Here is a 13956-nt window from a genome sequence, read left to right as displayed (position 1 = left end):
AATCTAAAATTCTTATAATTTTCATTGCTTATGAAATATCTTTTTTCCAATTATTTGAAAATATAAAACAACATTCTTAGCTTATGTGCCACACAGAACATGGAATGGGCCAGATTTAGTTGTAGTTTGTCAACCCTTATACAATGGAAACTCTGTCAGAGGACAAAACTCAACTTTTCTTTGCCTGCCTGTCTGCCTGCCTCCCTCACTCCACCCCTTCCCTCCTTCCTTCCTTCCCTCCTTCCTTCCTTCCTTCCTTCCTTCCTTCCTTCCTTCCTTCCTTCCTTCCTTCCTTCCTTCCTTCCTTCCTTCCTTCCTTCCTTCCTTCCTTCCTTCCTTCCTTTTTTTCTTATTCTTTTCTTTTTCTTATTTATTTATTAATTTCTTTGTTTGTCATTAGGTAGCACACAAAAATAATCTGAGGCAGTCCAATGTGAGTGGAAGGCCAGATTATCACGGTCTCAAATTCAGCTGGGGTTGTACGCCAAAATGGGAATGGGCTAACTGTAAGATTTACCAGGCATGAAGCCCACACAACTACCATGGAGATTCTGTGAGCTACAAAATCATTCACACTATGTTTAATGAATACAATTACATGATCTCCTACTTGTGTTCCAGTGAACTGTCACATAAGTTGTGCTTTGGTATCTTCTTTGACAATTAATGTTTTCATTGAGTTCCCCTAAATTTTCCATGAGATACAGAAGGAGGAAAGCCATGACAGAAGCACCCTCCTTGTGGCAATAACTGGAGCATCATTATTTGTTTATAATAGCTAAAGGGTTCTCTGGCACTGGGGGATTTGGCAACACCCCAAAAATATTCTAACCTTCCCAAGACATTTAGATATACAAAGCTAAGAAATCCTGAGACAAAGTCCTCTGATTCTCCCAAGAACTATTTCAGATAAAGCTGTTTTGTTCACTTTTAGTTACAAATAAGAGACCTCTCTTTGGAAGGAATTCCACCAGCTATCTATTACAAGAACTCCTTGGGTAGGAAATATTTTATACCAATATGTTGGTTGTCAGAGTTTCAGGTAAACTGAAATCATTGTTTTTAAATTATAGTGTAGTCTGATATACCAACGAGGCTAAGCTTCGATGGTTTTGTGAGTCGCCATCTCTTCAGAAAGATGCTGTTGGCAGAGACATTGTCACAGCACACACTTTCCTATTAGGATGGAATCCTCAAGAGGCTCATGTGGCTTTGCAAGCAATCATTAGTGAAGCTTCCCACTACAATTAAAAACATATGCCTAAATATTGTTTTTGAAAATGACACAAGTGTTTAAATACCAACAAAAAAGTCTATGTAAAGGTGCCAGAAACTTATGTGGTAAGAAAAGCCAAAGAATTTGCGCAAAAGCATGTTTCTTACTGTCTTCTATCTGAATAATACACTGTTGAATAATTTTAAAAGGCTTAAAAATTCCATCCATGCAATCTACATATAGTATGTAGATTTTCATGAAAAAAACAACCTGATCATGGCATCAAACTCCACATTTAAGACAGGCTTCAAAAGCAAAAAGCAAAAAAATAAAATAAAATAAAATAAAATAAAATAAAATAAAATAAAATAAAATAAATACTGCCATCTTCTCTGGGTAATATGAGGCATTAAAGAGAGATGTGACTCCAAATTACAGCTTAGCTTCAGAAAAAAAAATTTTTTTTTCAAATATAAACTCCACATTGGATATCTGAGCTGAGGCTAAAAGCAACTCTTTATAGTCATTTACGTAGAGGCTGTATAGAGAACACAGCTTATATGTAAATGAAGATTAGCTTTTGGAATCATTTATTAATTTGTTTCATTATATAAGTAACAATGGACAGAGTTATGATTTTCAATTTATCTTGATAAATATTTCTTGAGCTTACCAGGTACTATGCTATTCCTAGAGAGAAATTATATATCAAGGAGAGATAGAACCTTGATAGGAATGGACAGTAATGAATGCAAATATGGGAGATAGGATTAAGTACTGGTTAGAAAGTTTTAGAAGAGGATAAACTGAGTTTGAAGTATGATGTTTGAAATATTAATGGGTTATGCAATGTCTGTTACCTGACAGTAAGTTGTTAATGCAAATACAAGCATAAAAATGGCAAGGACTAATGGTACACATTTGTGATTTGCTTTCAAAGAATAGATAAATAAGAAGGCCAAGGAATCAATATATATAATCTATTTATCTCTCTATATGTATGTGTGTGTGTGTATATATATATATACATATATATATGTGTATATATATATATATATGTATATATATATATATATATATATATATATATAGAGAGAGAGAGAGAGAGAGAGAGAGAGAGAGAGAGGGTAATGGAGGAGGGGGAGAGAGAGAGAGAGAACAAACCATGGACATAACCTTAGGGAATATCCCCACTTGTGGGCAGAAGGAAGCCATCTAATGAAGAGGGAACAGCCAAAAAAAGAGGGGAATTATGTCACACGTGGTTGAAACAATAGACAAAGAGAGACTCTACAATGCCAAGTTATATAAAGAGGAGAGAGTTATTTCAGTAATTAAAAGACTATTTTTCTTATCATGAGAACATGCCAGACCTTGCAAAATCAGTAACACAGCAGAAGTGGCTGTAGGTGAAGATACATGTGCAGTTTTGTAGCCCAGCATAAGGTTTCTAAGCTAAGTATTCAGCAGAAGATTAAAATGAAGAGTAAAATGAATAAGAATATAATTGATAATAAAGGTCCTAGAGATGGCAGGATGAGATACAAATTGAGAGCCAAATGGGGAATGGTTAGTCTGGGAAGGGAGGATTATTCCTCCAACATCGGGCAAGCAAAGACAGGACCCTTGAAAACTTGACTATGTCCAAGCATGGGAAAGGATGCCGAACTATGGTATATTTTAGAAGATTCTCAATCTCAGACCAGTACACAATGAAATTATGTGAAAATGAAACTTTCAGGTCTGAAGTTTGAAGTTTAAGAATATAAAAGGATAAAATAAGACCATTATAAGAAAAGCAGGCTTTGGAAATTTTATTTAGCCAAGAAAAAATATCCACATATTAAATTGATTGAAGTCCAAGTGCAATGCATTCCTTAACCCCAAATATATATTCTAACACTGCTATATTTTATAATGACTTTTACATAATTTTATATGTATTTCCTCATCTAGTAGAGAAACTACATAATTTCATGGAGGAGTCCTAAAATTACAAGACATGAATTTAAAGAGTGTTATTGTAAGATAAGAGATTTCATCATTGCCTGCAAGGTAGTCGGGGATGTTTGAAAAATATTTTTAATTATAGACTGGTAAGCCAGGTTTTATTTCTCATGAGTAGAGGTTCTCAAACTGTAGTATACATCAGAATTACCTGGAGGGATTGTTAAACACAGATGACTCGGTCTCATTCCTAGTATTTTGAATGTGGTACCCGAGAATCTGTATTTCTAACAAGTTCTCAGTGATACTGATCTTGCTAGTCCAGGGACCACACATTGCTGTAGAACATACATGGATTATCATTTCGAATTGTGTAAGTCTACAAATGAGTATTTTCTCTCAACTTCTATTAATGTAAATTGACAAATTAGCATTTGTGGATGTATTAAAACTGCACCATAGATATTTTCAAAAAACCTATCTGCATGTGAGTTAAACTCACTTCCAAATGTTATATAGAACATGCTATCTATCATCATTAGCCTTCAAAAGTGGCTCCATGTATTTAATTAAGAAGACACAAGAGTTTGCTTTTGTCGAGAGGAACATTTCCTACACTTAAAATTTTTCCCATCCCCTAATTCAGCTCATTATTTTTATGTTTCATTATAATAGATACTATATATATATATACCTGCACATTTATATACACACATATATATTCACACACACATAAATATATATATTCATGTGTGTCTCACAACTCTATAAAGCTCTAAAGTAATTTACTTTATTAGCTCCATTTTACAAATGTAGAAACTGAGGCATAGAGAGATAAATACTTTGCTAAGATCCAGACAGAAATAAAGGCTGGAGTCTCTCTTCTTTTACTACATGTTAAAGTATAGCTTGAACTTAAATACTTACCTGTCCCAAGAAACAGGACATGGTATCTACCATCAGCAGCGTTCACTCGATCCACAGCTATCTTTGTGTACTTGTAGTCAGTGCCTATACGGACAATCAAAGGCCTTCTGTGGATTGGGTAGATGGAATTGTACATGAGAGGATGGTTCCGAATAAAAGTGACAACATCATCTGGGAACTCCTTGGTGGTTCGCAGATTGGGTGTGAATGCTCCTCCTGGACACTAAAAAATATTTTAAGAAGAACCAAGTTAATAAAATGGTTACTTTGTTTTGGTAATCATCAAAAAGGCTTTACTTCTCAAAACAATTAGAAGTACCAGTTGTTTTAAGGGTATTTGCTACCCATTGGGGAGAAAATAAACAGCATGATCCTCTATATAATACTATTTGTAGAAAATTAACATACAATGTATATTATTTGATAATTTATTTCTGTTTTGTTTTGTTGTTATTTTGTAATTTGAATGAGGCTAAGCCCAGCTCTCTTACCTTACCTGTTTTCAGAGAGGAGCTGATTCCATTTTATATATAACTTTTCACCCTACTTCTTCATCAATTTTCTATTTTTTATTTTGTGCCAGACACTATATTGCTGGGAAAAAAACTTGTGGACACAATACCATGCTGCTACTTGTTAAAATAAATTACATTATCATCATCAAATTCAATCACAGCTCTAATGAACAAGAGCTTTATTCCATCTGGTCACCTCTCTCAAAAGAGGAACCTCAGAAGTTGGAGCTTAGATCAGATGTGGTAAACCAGATCTGATAATCCTACTATAAAAGAAACCAGTGATAACCATTACCCTTAGAGTAAAATCCCAACAGTTTAGAATGGCCTGTGAGCCCCCCGCATGATCGGGCCTGAGGCTGCAATTCCTGCCCTAGTTCTCACTGCTCCTGGACCTCAAGTGTGCTCCGCTCCAGGGTCTCGGCATTCGCTATTCCCGTCTGGCATAGTCCTTGCTGGACCACCCCACGTGGCTTCTCTGTGACCTCACTCAGTTCTGAGTTCAAAAGTTTCTTCCTTAAAGTCATATATAAAAAGAGCTCTCATAGTCCCTCTCTACTTTCTATCTCCTTAGCCTGCTATTTTTTTGCACAGCCCTTATTAATGTAACAGTATACTAACAGTTGCTTATATTTTTATTATCTCTTTTTCCCTCTAGAACTTAATTTGTGTGTTTACTGAATCTATTTTGTCCATTGCTTTGCCATTGGACCTATAACAAAGCTGGTAGAAGTAGATATTAGACAAAGAGCAGCTGAATGAATGCATTACATCTGTGGTTCACCCATGAGCACAGCAGGAGGTGAGGGTGGGGGGGCAAGGGAGGGAAGCCCTCACCAACAGCAGAAACTGCTCCCCCTCACTCCCATCACCGCCCAGAGCCCCGCCCGGGTCAGATCAGCCGCTGCGTCAGACCCCCCATAGCCAGGCATCCAGTTTGCACGCTCCCCATGAGAATCCAACACCTGATGATCCAAGTTGAAGCCAACACCCCCACCCCGTCTTCCCACCACTCACGGAAAATCTATCTTCCAGGAAACGTGTCCCCTGGTGTCAAAAAAGTTGGGAACTGCTGCATGATATCATTTACTATATTTGACTTGCAATTTTGGTGCGGGGGGCTGTATGAAATAAGGGCCTCATTTCTGGCTATGAGGGAAAGATTCAGAGCATCAGGTTCAAAGGAGTGGATGAAAGCGATAATGAGATCCAAAAAAAAAAAAAGGCCTGCTGGACAGTGTTAGCAGTTCTGGAAAGGGAGCCTGACGAGGGCTTCTGAAGACAAGGTTCCATTTACAGGGCACCTGAGGCCTAGCGTAAGGGTAGGCTGTGCACTGCTGAAGCTACGAGCTTTCACTCACTTACTGCTAGGATCGGAGTGCTGTCACATGATCAAAACTGTCGGGTATAACATTTTAACACATATAAACACCATTTGCCTAACTCTATTAAATACCTCTCGGTATCCCCACTTCCAGAAACAAAAACACTATGCTATATTTTTCTTGAAACACACAGCACTTTTGTTCTAGTTTTCTTTAGAGAGGTACAAGGGAAAAGGCAAGTGACTCAGCAAGCTGCCTGATCAAGAGCAGTGGGCACAGCCTCAGTTTTAGGAGGACTCTGACAAACTGGAAAACCGTGCCTTCCCCAAAGATGGCAATGGACACTTATTTCCAGCGGATTGCTCCCAGTGCTGCCAGATTTCAACAGAAGATAGAAATGTGGAATTTTGTGTGAAATCTGCCAAATTTTTAAAGTTCACCCAGTAAAAAAAGAAAAACAATTTTGGGGACCAAAATATGACAACCTCTGAGTGAAACCCTTGCAACAGCTATCTCAAAGTATTAGTGCCTCTGGGCAAGTGTTGCCAGGCGGAGCCACGTGTGCAAATATGTGTCAGCAGATGACTAATGTGGTCTTGCTCATGCAGATTGCATCACCAGGAGTGCAATTTTTAGCCTAACTTTGACCAGTTAACATTGCTAGAACTTTTTACAGGACTGGTAAATATAGTTCTCTTTTTGTGGAAAGGTATAAGGAGCAATTAAATGACTTAACAGAGGAGAGAAAATGAGAAAAGTAATAAAACTAAGCCTTTCATTCTTTATTCCATTAACTAGACTTTCATCTGGAGTTCACATGTTTTTGTTTTAATAAAAGGCATTATATTTAAAGACACATGTTTATAAATTGCCCACAATGAAGACCAAAATGAGGACAAAGAATTTAATTTGAGGTTGTTCTAAGACGATGTGTTCTACACTTCTGCAAAGTATACAATTACGGGTATTTTCTACCCTCATTCTTCACACAAAGTGGAAAAAGAGAAATACATTGCTCACTGGATGAAAACATGGAAATAACAATGCATGGGCAATTTAAATAGTTCCAGATCTTCATAAAACACCACTAATTATGGTTTGCTAAGGTGATATATCTCCCTAAGTATTTGCAAGCATCTAAGTTCTAGAAAAATCCAAAGTTAGCATAGGTTACTAGGCAATTTATATAATTTTCAGTTAGTATAGTTTGGTGTGTGATAAGCTTATTAAATCCTAATTGCCTAGTTCCTGGCTTTTACTTAAAGGTAATTTAAATTAAGACAAAAATTATGTTAAGGTTGCTCAACACTGTAGTTATTAACTAGGTAACTTAAATCAAATCAGTTATTTTACATTCATTCAAATATCTCCCATTTGGGACTTTTGTTTTAAATTCACAATGAATTTCTCACTTAGACATAAGTGTTTCCTACTATGAGTTTAATTTGAAATTTATTAAAGAATTATTTTTATAATAATTAATTTTTCCACTGATTTATGGCATAAACTTTGCAGATAAGACATAAAATGAGTGACAACAATGGCTACAAGAACAAAAATTGATTACTGTTTGTAGATTTTATCTGTATAGTGAGTTTGCTCAGTTTAACACTGCCAAGTATAAATAACATGTGATTAGCTTTTCCCTCACCTTGTAATACAATAAATCATGTGTATTGAAAACTCAAGATAATACAACATCTATGTGCTATCATAAAATAAAGCCTTTGTCCATTAAATAAGCTAGTGTTTCATTCTTTAGAAGGTTATTTTTACTATGTAAACAGTCATTAAATAATTTTGATTAAACTTCTCCTTTAAGTGTTTGTTTTTCTTCAGTTATTCTAGCTTTCTGTTTATCAAGCAGTGATAAGCACTCCTTTCCTGAATAAAGACGTTTTCAGTATTTTGATTACTAAGATGTTAGGTGAATGCTAGGAACAATAAGAATGCCATGTTGAGGAATTAAGAGCAATTGTTGCCCTTCCCTAACTTCTTTCCTATACTCAGGTATTTCTAAACATCTGCTACTTTCCGAAGCTCTTAACTGTTCTCTTAATCTTCATACATCCATTTAAATAGCTTTTAGCATTGACATATTTATATATTAATATATGTCCCATTCTTTGGATATATTTTATTCAAGAAGCATTTTGATGTGCCCAGTAGAAGACATAAGAATAAGATGCTAATGTTGTCTTCTAGACACACATATTCTAGTAAGAAGATGGACATATTCAAATATTAAGACAAATAGTAATAATTTGAGATAAATCTAAAATAAAATAATAAAAAAATAATAAAAAATAATAAAAAGTTTTTTGGTTTTTTTTTTTTTTTTTTTTTTTGAGATAGAGTCTTGCTCTGTTTTCTGGGCTAGAGTGCCATGGTGTCAGCCTAGCTTACAGCAACCTCAAACTCCTGGGCTTTAGCAATCCTTCTGCCTCAGCCTCCCAAGTAGCTGGGACTACAGGCATGTGCCACCATGCCTGGCTAACTTTTTCTATGTATTTTTAGTTGTCCAGCTAATTTATTTCTCTTTTTTAGTAGACACAGTGTCTCGCTCTTGCTCAGGCTGGTCTCAAACTCCTGACCTCCAATGATCCTCCTGCCTTGGCCTCCCAGAGTGCTAGGATTATAGGAATGAGCCACCGCACCCAGTCAATAACAGAGCTAAGTTCTATTATGTAGTTCTATTGCTTAGATCAATTGCTGTATATACTTAAGCACCAGAATTTTCTTAATATGAATTTAGAATAGTGAAGAAGTTAAGACTTCCAGGGTCAGTGAAGATGTCTAGAGATGAAAAAACCAAGTTTGGAGTATTTAGGGTACAGTAGTTTCTGGGAATTGCTGAATCGTAGAGCCTAAAGTGAAGAAAGAAGTAGGATATGAGGCTAAAGACAGACAGCAGGAAGTAAATGCGAAACTAGTTAGAGACAGAGTGACTGGCATGGTCCGGGGGATCTTGACTTGACACTTGAAAGACTAGTGGTATATGGATAAATAAAGGGAAGTAGCAGCAACCAGAATCTGGGCTAGGTTCTATCATCGGTCCATGAAACTTGTATACTGAAAGAAACTGATTTTATGTTTAAGTACTTGTTAACTGAGTCCCTTTGTTTGAAGTCCAAAGAATTACATACCTGAAGACTTGTACTTATGTACCAGTTGTTCCCTCATGTTACTTACATTTGTCCTCCACTACTAACAAAAATGTTCTACTCCCATCCTACTAGCCCATGAAAAGCTTCCAGGACTCACTTATTAATTTCTATCTGTGCCTTGTAGTGCAGTAATTTCTATCTGTAACCTTTGTCTAAAATATCCTAATCCAGTTTGTCTACATCCATTCAGTGTTCAGGGCCAGCTCAATCTCACATTTTTTAATATACCTTCTCACATAAGGCTGTTTTACTACAATGTCTCTCTCCTCTAGACTGCAATCATATTTATTTTATGCACATATTTTGTATAATGATGTGAGACAACATGTAATTAACTTTTTATGTCTATGTTCCTTGTAGATTCAATTTTCTTGTAAACTTTCCTAACTGAATGTTTTCAAACATCTGAGAGAAACAGAAGTAATGTAGGCACAACCAGAAGATGTATGGAATCAACAAAAGTGCCAGCAATAAACTTCTCTTTTCCTTGCTACCATTGACTGTGTGAATCGTGACTTTTCTCTATTCCTTTGATGGTACCAGACCTGTTCAAAGCATGATGATTGAAACAGATGGTTCCATTACACTTATAAATAGATGTTAAAATTGAACATTTTTATTAGGTTCAGATTTCACAGGATATACAGTATATACAAACACAATCTCCTGCAGAAGCTTTATATCTGTTGCAACAGAATAATGTAACATGTTAGCTCAGCCACACAGAGTCTGCAGTCTTTGGCTGCCCTTTGCAACATACCAAAGGTGTCTTGTTTCTTCCACAAACTTGAATTACTTATGGAAAAATATTATGACACAATTGGCAGGCTGCTTCTTACTGACACAGCCGTGCTGGTTGGGCTGTTTGCTAACAGAGCTATCCACCCTGCCTTACAAGAAGCACTTACAGGGAACATAAGAATGAGGGTATAAGATTTCTACCAGTGTCAGTTCTTTAAGAACCATCAGATATTTATGGGGTTGACCTGGCAACCATACTACTGTATAGGGAAATTAAGTACAACAATCACAGTTGATCATTCATACAGAAGACTTCGGAAGCAATGTTCTTAACCCTAGAAAAAAAGAGAATGCTTGGGGTCATTTGGCTGCAGATCTTCTGGCTACATGAGTGGGATATTAAACCCTGGAAGTCCAGGGAAGAGACAAACACTGGCCACCCTGGGTCAGAGAGCTGACTTCACGGTGTTTTGTTCCTTAAAGGGTGGAGGACCAGATCTTCAGGGAAGTATGCTTTTCCAGGAGGAGCTCCAGAGGTCACTCCTCCACCCTGCCTCTTTTAATCCCTAAGGATCACTCATCTGACAATTTTTTGATTTAAAGATGCTGCTCTGGTCTCAACACCAGATGTAAGAAACCACATTACAGAAACATGCCTCAAGTACTGACTACTCCCTTTTTTCAGGGAGTTTGCTCCAGATGTGTGTCACTAATCCCTGGCTTACTCTGCAGTGCTTTAGAACAAGAAAAAATGCTTATTCTTGAGAACTAAAAAATAAAAGTGGGCCTGTTGATAGCATTTTCTAATTTAGCGTCAATTTATTTAGTTTTACTAAAAAGGGTTTATCTATTCCTACATTTTACGTTCTAGAATAGTTGCTACTTGACATGAGTGGTTTTCTTACTGTGATTCTTAGAGTCCAACAAACTTGTTAAGGTGCTTTTTAAGTTGCCATGTGGGTGAAGGGCCTGATGAAGGGTGGGGCCAAAGGTCACTTTTCTCAGGAAAAAAAAAATCCCTGGTTTGTAGCATTTGCCAATTTCCATGGTGTAAATACTCTCTCTATGGCTGATTTCAAGGTAACACCATGATCTGTAATTGAACTGGGGACAAGCCAGCTTCAGCACACACTGTAGGGAGGCTCTGATTCAACCAGCATGGCTCTCTTTTATGTGCTTAATTCCTTTACCTGAGGGGTTTCTCTTTTTAAGGGTGGTGGGAATGAAATTTTGTTGAGTTTATGAATCAATTGCTCCTGTACTAATCCCATGCATATGTTGTTCAAAAGAATCACTAATAAAAGTATATGAAATTATAACTGCCCCTTAATTCTCCATATTAAAATGAAGCTATGACTAGGTCAACATCAAATACCAAGTTATTCCAAAAAATATGATTTATTCTTGGATATGTCATCAGTGAGTCATTTGGAAACGCAGAAAATACAGTGAATGAAATAATGAGAGCCTCTGACGTTCAAGTGGAATTTGACAATTGCTCAACCTCCCCTTCTGCTTCCTTTTCTCTTACGTAATCCTTGCTTCTTAGCCAATACTCCCCAATCTAAAGTATCCTAAGATAGCTATCTCTGCTGATTCTTTTCCTTATGTTATACAAAATAAGTAAATGATTTGTTCATTTTCTTTTGAGCTGTGAACAGCAAGAGAGAAGAATTTTGGATATCCATAAAAGGATATTATGAAATCTATGTCAGGACTTTTTTGTCGATCATGATTAATTATGACTTTTTAAAATTTAATATTCTCCTGAATAAGTAGCAATTCTCATAATTTTACAAGGTTAATTAAAGATCAAATGTTCTATATAAAATACATGTGAATATTTAATCTTTGAGCTTCCTAGCCAGGAAGCCAAACTCAAGCCCTTTTAATTTTAAATAAATAGTTTTTTCAAAGGCTTAGTAAAAACTCTTTTTTCGTATTTTTTAAAATTGACAGCAGTGTAATTTAAGATGATGAGAAAATAAAGAAATAAACAATGCAGTACAAATAAACTCTAATGACTTAAAAATAAAAAGAGTCAACAATAAGTAAAAACTTATGTGGTGTAAGTAAAAAGAAAAAATACTTTGCTTACTTAAATGTTAATAGTATTTTTTGACTTTTTCATAAAATTATTCTTTATATTCATCCATTTTACAATTATAACTCTATTCTATGAAATTCAGAGATATAAGAAGATTTGATTTCTCTTTATTGTCAATTATTTAACATCCACTCTAAATCTGTATACTGTCTGACATTTCATAGAGACAGAAACTAATCAATATTCTAGAAGGCATCATTATTATAGGCCAAATGAAAAACAAATAATAAGACTGTTATCATTAAAGTCCTAGAAAAATTCCAATTCCAATATGCCCATGTACTATCTGTATCTTCATCTGGGAAAGTTAGTTTACAATGCCTCCTTTAATACTACTGATTTTGAATGATATGGATATATCTATATGCTTTAAAAACAGTAGTTCTAGTTTAGATGATTTCTAATTAGAAAGCTGCATGTCAACAGTTCTAATTTTTATATTACCTTATAGTTTATAAATATTTTAATTGAATAACATCACTTTTATTGAAATTATGCTTACACATATCAAATTTTCTTTTTTTGACAAATAACATAATTTTTAACAATATCCCTAGAAATTGAAATATCTCTATATGAAGTTATCTCAAAATTAATTCACACGTGGTTATTCCTTCATTAAAATAGATGAGATTCCTCAATATAGAGAAATGTTGTTTAAAGTAACCAGCATTCAAATTCTTAGGCTGCTGCCGAGAAGTTAACACTTTCAAAGCTATGATTTCTCTGCCAATAAAATTAGGAAAATATCTCTGCCTCGTCTAACTTACACAGTTGTCTTGGAATATAAGTGAGATTTTTATTACCAATAGCACTTAGAAAAAATACAGAAAGCATTCTATAATATATATGACATATTAATAAAATCCTAAATCTAGGAACCCATGAGCTGAAAAATCATAATGAGTATACCAGTTGGTCTATGCTTATATTTAACAAATGTCAGTATAATATTCATTTCTTATTATGTGATTTTTTAAAAGCATGATAATAAAGAAACTTTCCTGGATACTTACAGTTCCAGGGCGAGGATATGGAATTCTACCCTGATAGGAAATCAGTTGATGATTGGGCCCTTCTTTGTGAGCAAAAGGCCCATTAAACACAGTCTGTATATCAGATAGATGATACACACACACTGCTGATCCTTTGAAAACTGAGCTAAAAAAGAAAACAGAAAAAGTCTAGTTTTAATTTTTAAAATTTAAATACAATTTAAATTTACAATCTAAAAAATAGATGATGTTTCAAAATCAGTTTAATTAATTATGGTTAAATGTAATGGTGCACATGTGTAAAGCGGAAAAAGTTCTACTGCGGTAAAACAAGGCTTTTATACATAAAGTATTAAAATATTCAATATGGCTATGGAGGTAGTAGACAATAATAAGTTATAGAACTTCTTTGTTAGAACAGGAGTAAAACACATGTTTAAAGAAATATTTTTAGATATTTTAGACAAATGTAAATATGATTTAAAATCAATATCTCTATAAATTTATTTTAGTTTGAATAGCTCATTGTAGTTTACAATTATAGCATGTTTTTCTCAGTTAGTAAAGAATGATAAACTTTTAGATTTTTGTTTTGTAGTTGATGAATGGGACCCGTTACATTCTGCACTGGCCAAGTCACAGCAAGAATATTATGCTGGATTCGAAGTAACATTTCTAATATAAAATTAATAAACATAAATATGTACAGGAAAGGGTGACAATATTATGAATTATCTTTAAATATATACTAATCAAGTCTGGGAACCCCACACAAACTAGAAAAAATTAAACGTATTTTCAAATATATGAAATACTGTCATCCAGATCATGGAAACTGTTTCAGTGTTTTGTTAGTTTCTAAATAGCCATCACTTCAGATTGCTTCAGAAGTAAAATATATTTTGATGGAAGTGGCTAATATTTTCCAGCTTTACTGAGGCATAACTGGTAGACAAATAAACTATACATAATTAATTAATGTATATAATTTGGTAAGTTTGGACATATGTATACAT

The 13956-nt window shown here is 34.9% G+C and overlaps 1 protein-coding gene across 1 annotated transcript in view; it reads right to left on the bottom strand.

Annotated features, from left to right (window-relative positions):
• The window catches only part of SEMA3C (semaphorin 3C), a 158313-nt gene that overhangs the window by 39623 nt on the left and 104734 nt on the right, over window positions 1-13956 (bottom strand). The window contains exons 11-12 of the mRNA XM_012779502.3: window positions 12962-13106; window positions 4091-4313 (exon numbers count right to left, since the gene is read on the bottom strand). Coding sequence (XP_012634956.1) covers window positions 4091-4313; window positions 12962-13106 — 368 coding nt within the window. The remainder of the gene's footprint in view (window positions 1-4090; window positions 4314-12961; window positions 13107-13956) is intronic.

Source organism: Microcebus murinus, chromosome 9 (assembly GCF_040939455.1).
Source record: "Microcebus murinus isolate Inina chromosome 9, M.murinus_Inina_mat1.0, whole genome shotgun sequence".
NCBI classification, from domain to species: Eukaryota; Metazoa; Chordata; class Mammalia; order Primates; family Cheirogaleidae; genus Microcebus; species Microcebus murinus.
The sequence above is the reverse complement of the archived record's forward strand: the minus strand, read 5'-3'. Positions and strand labels throughout refer to the sequence as shown.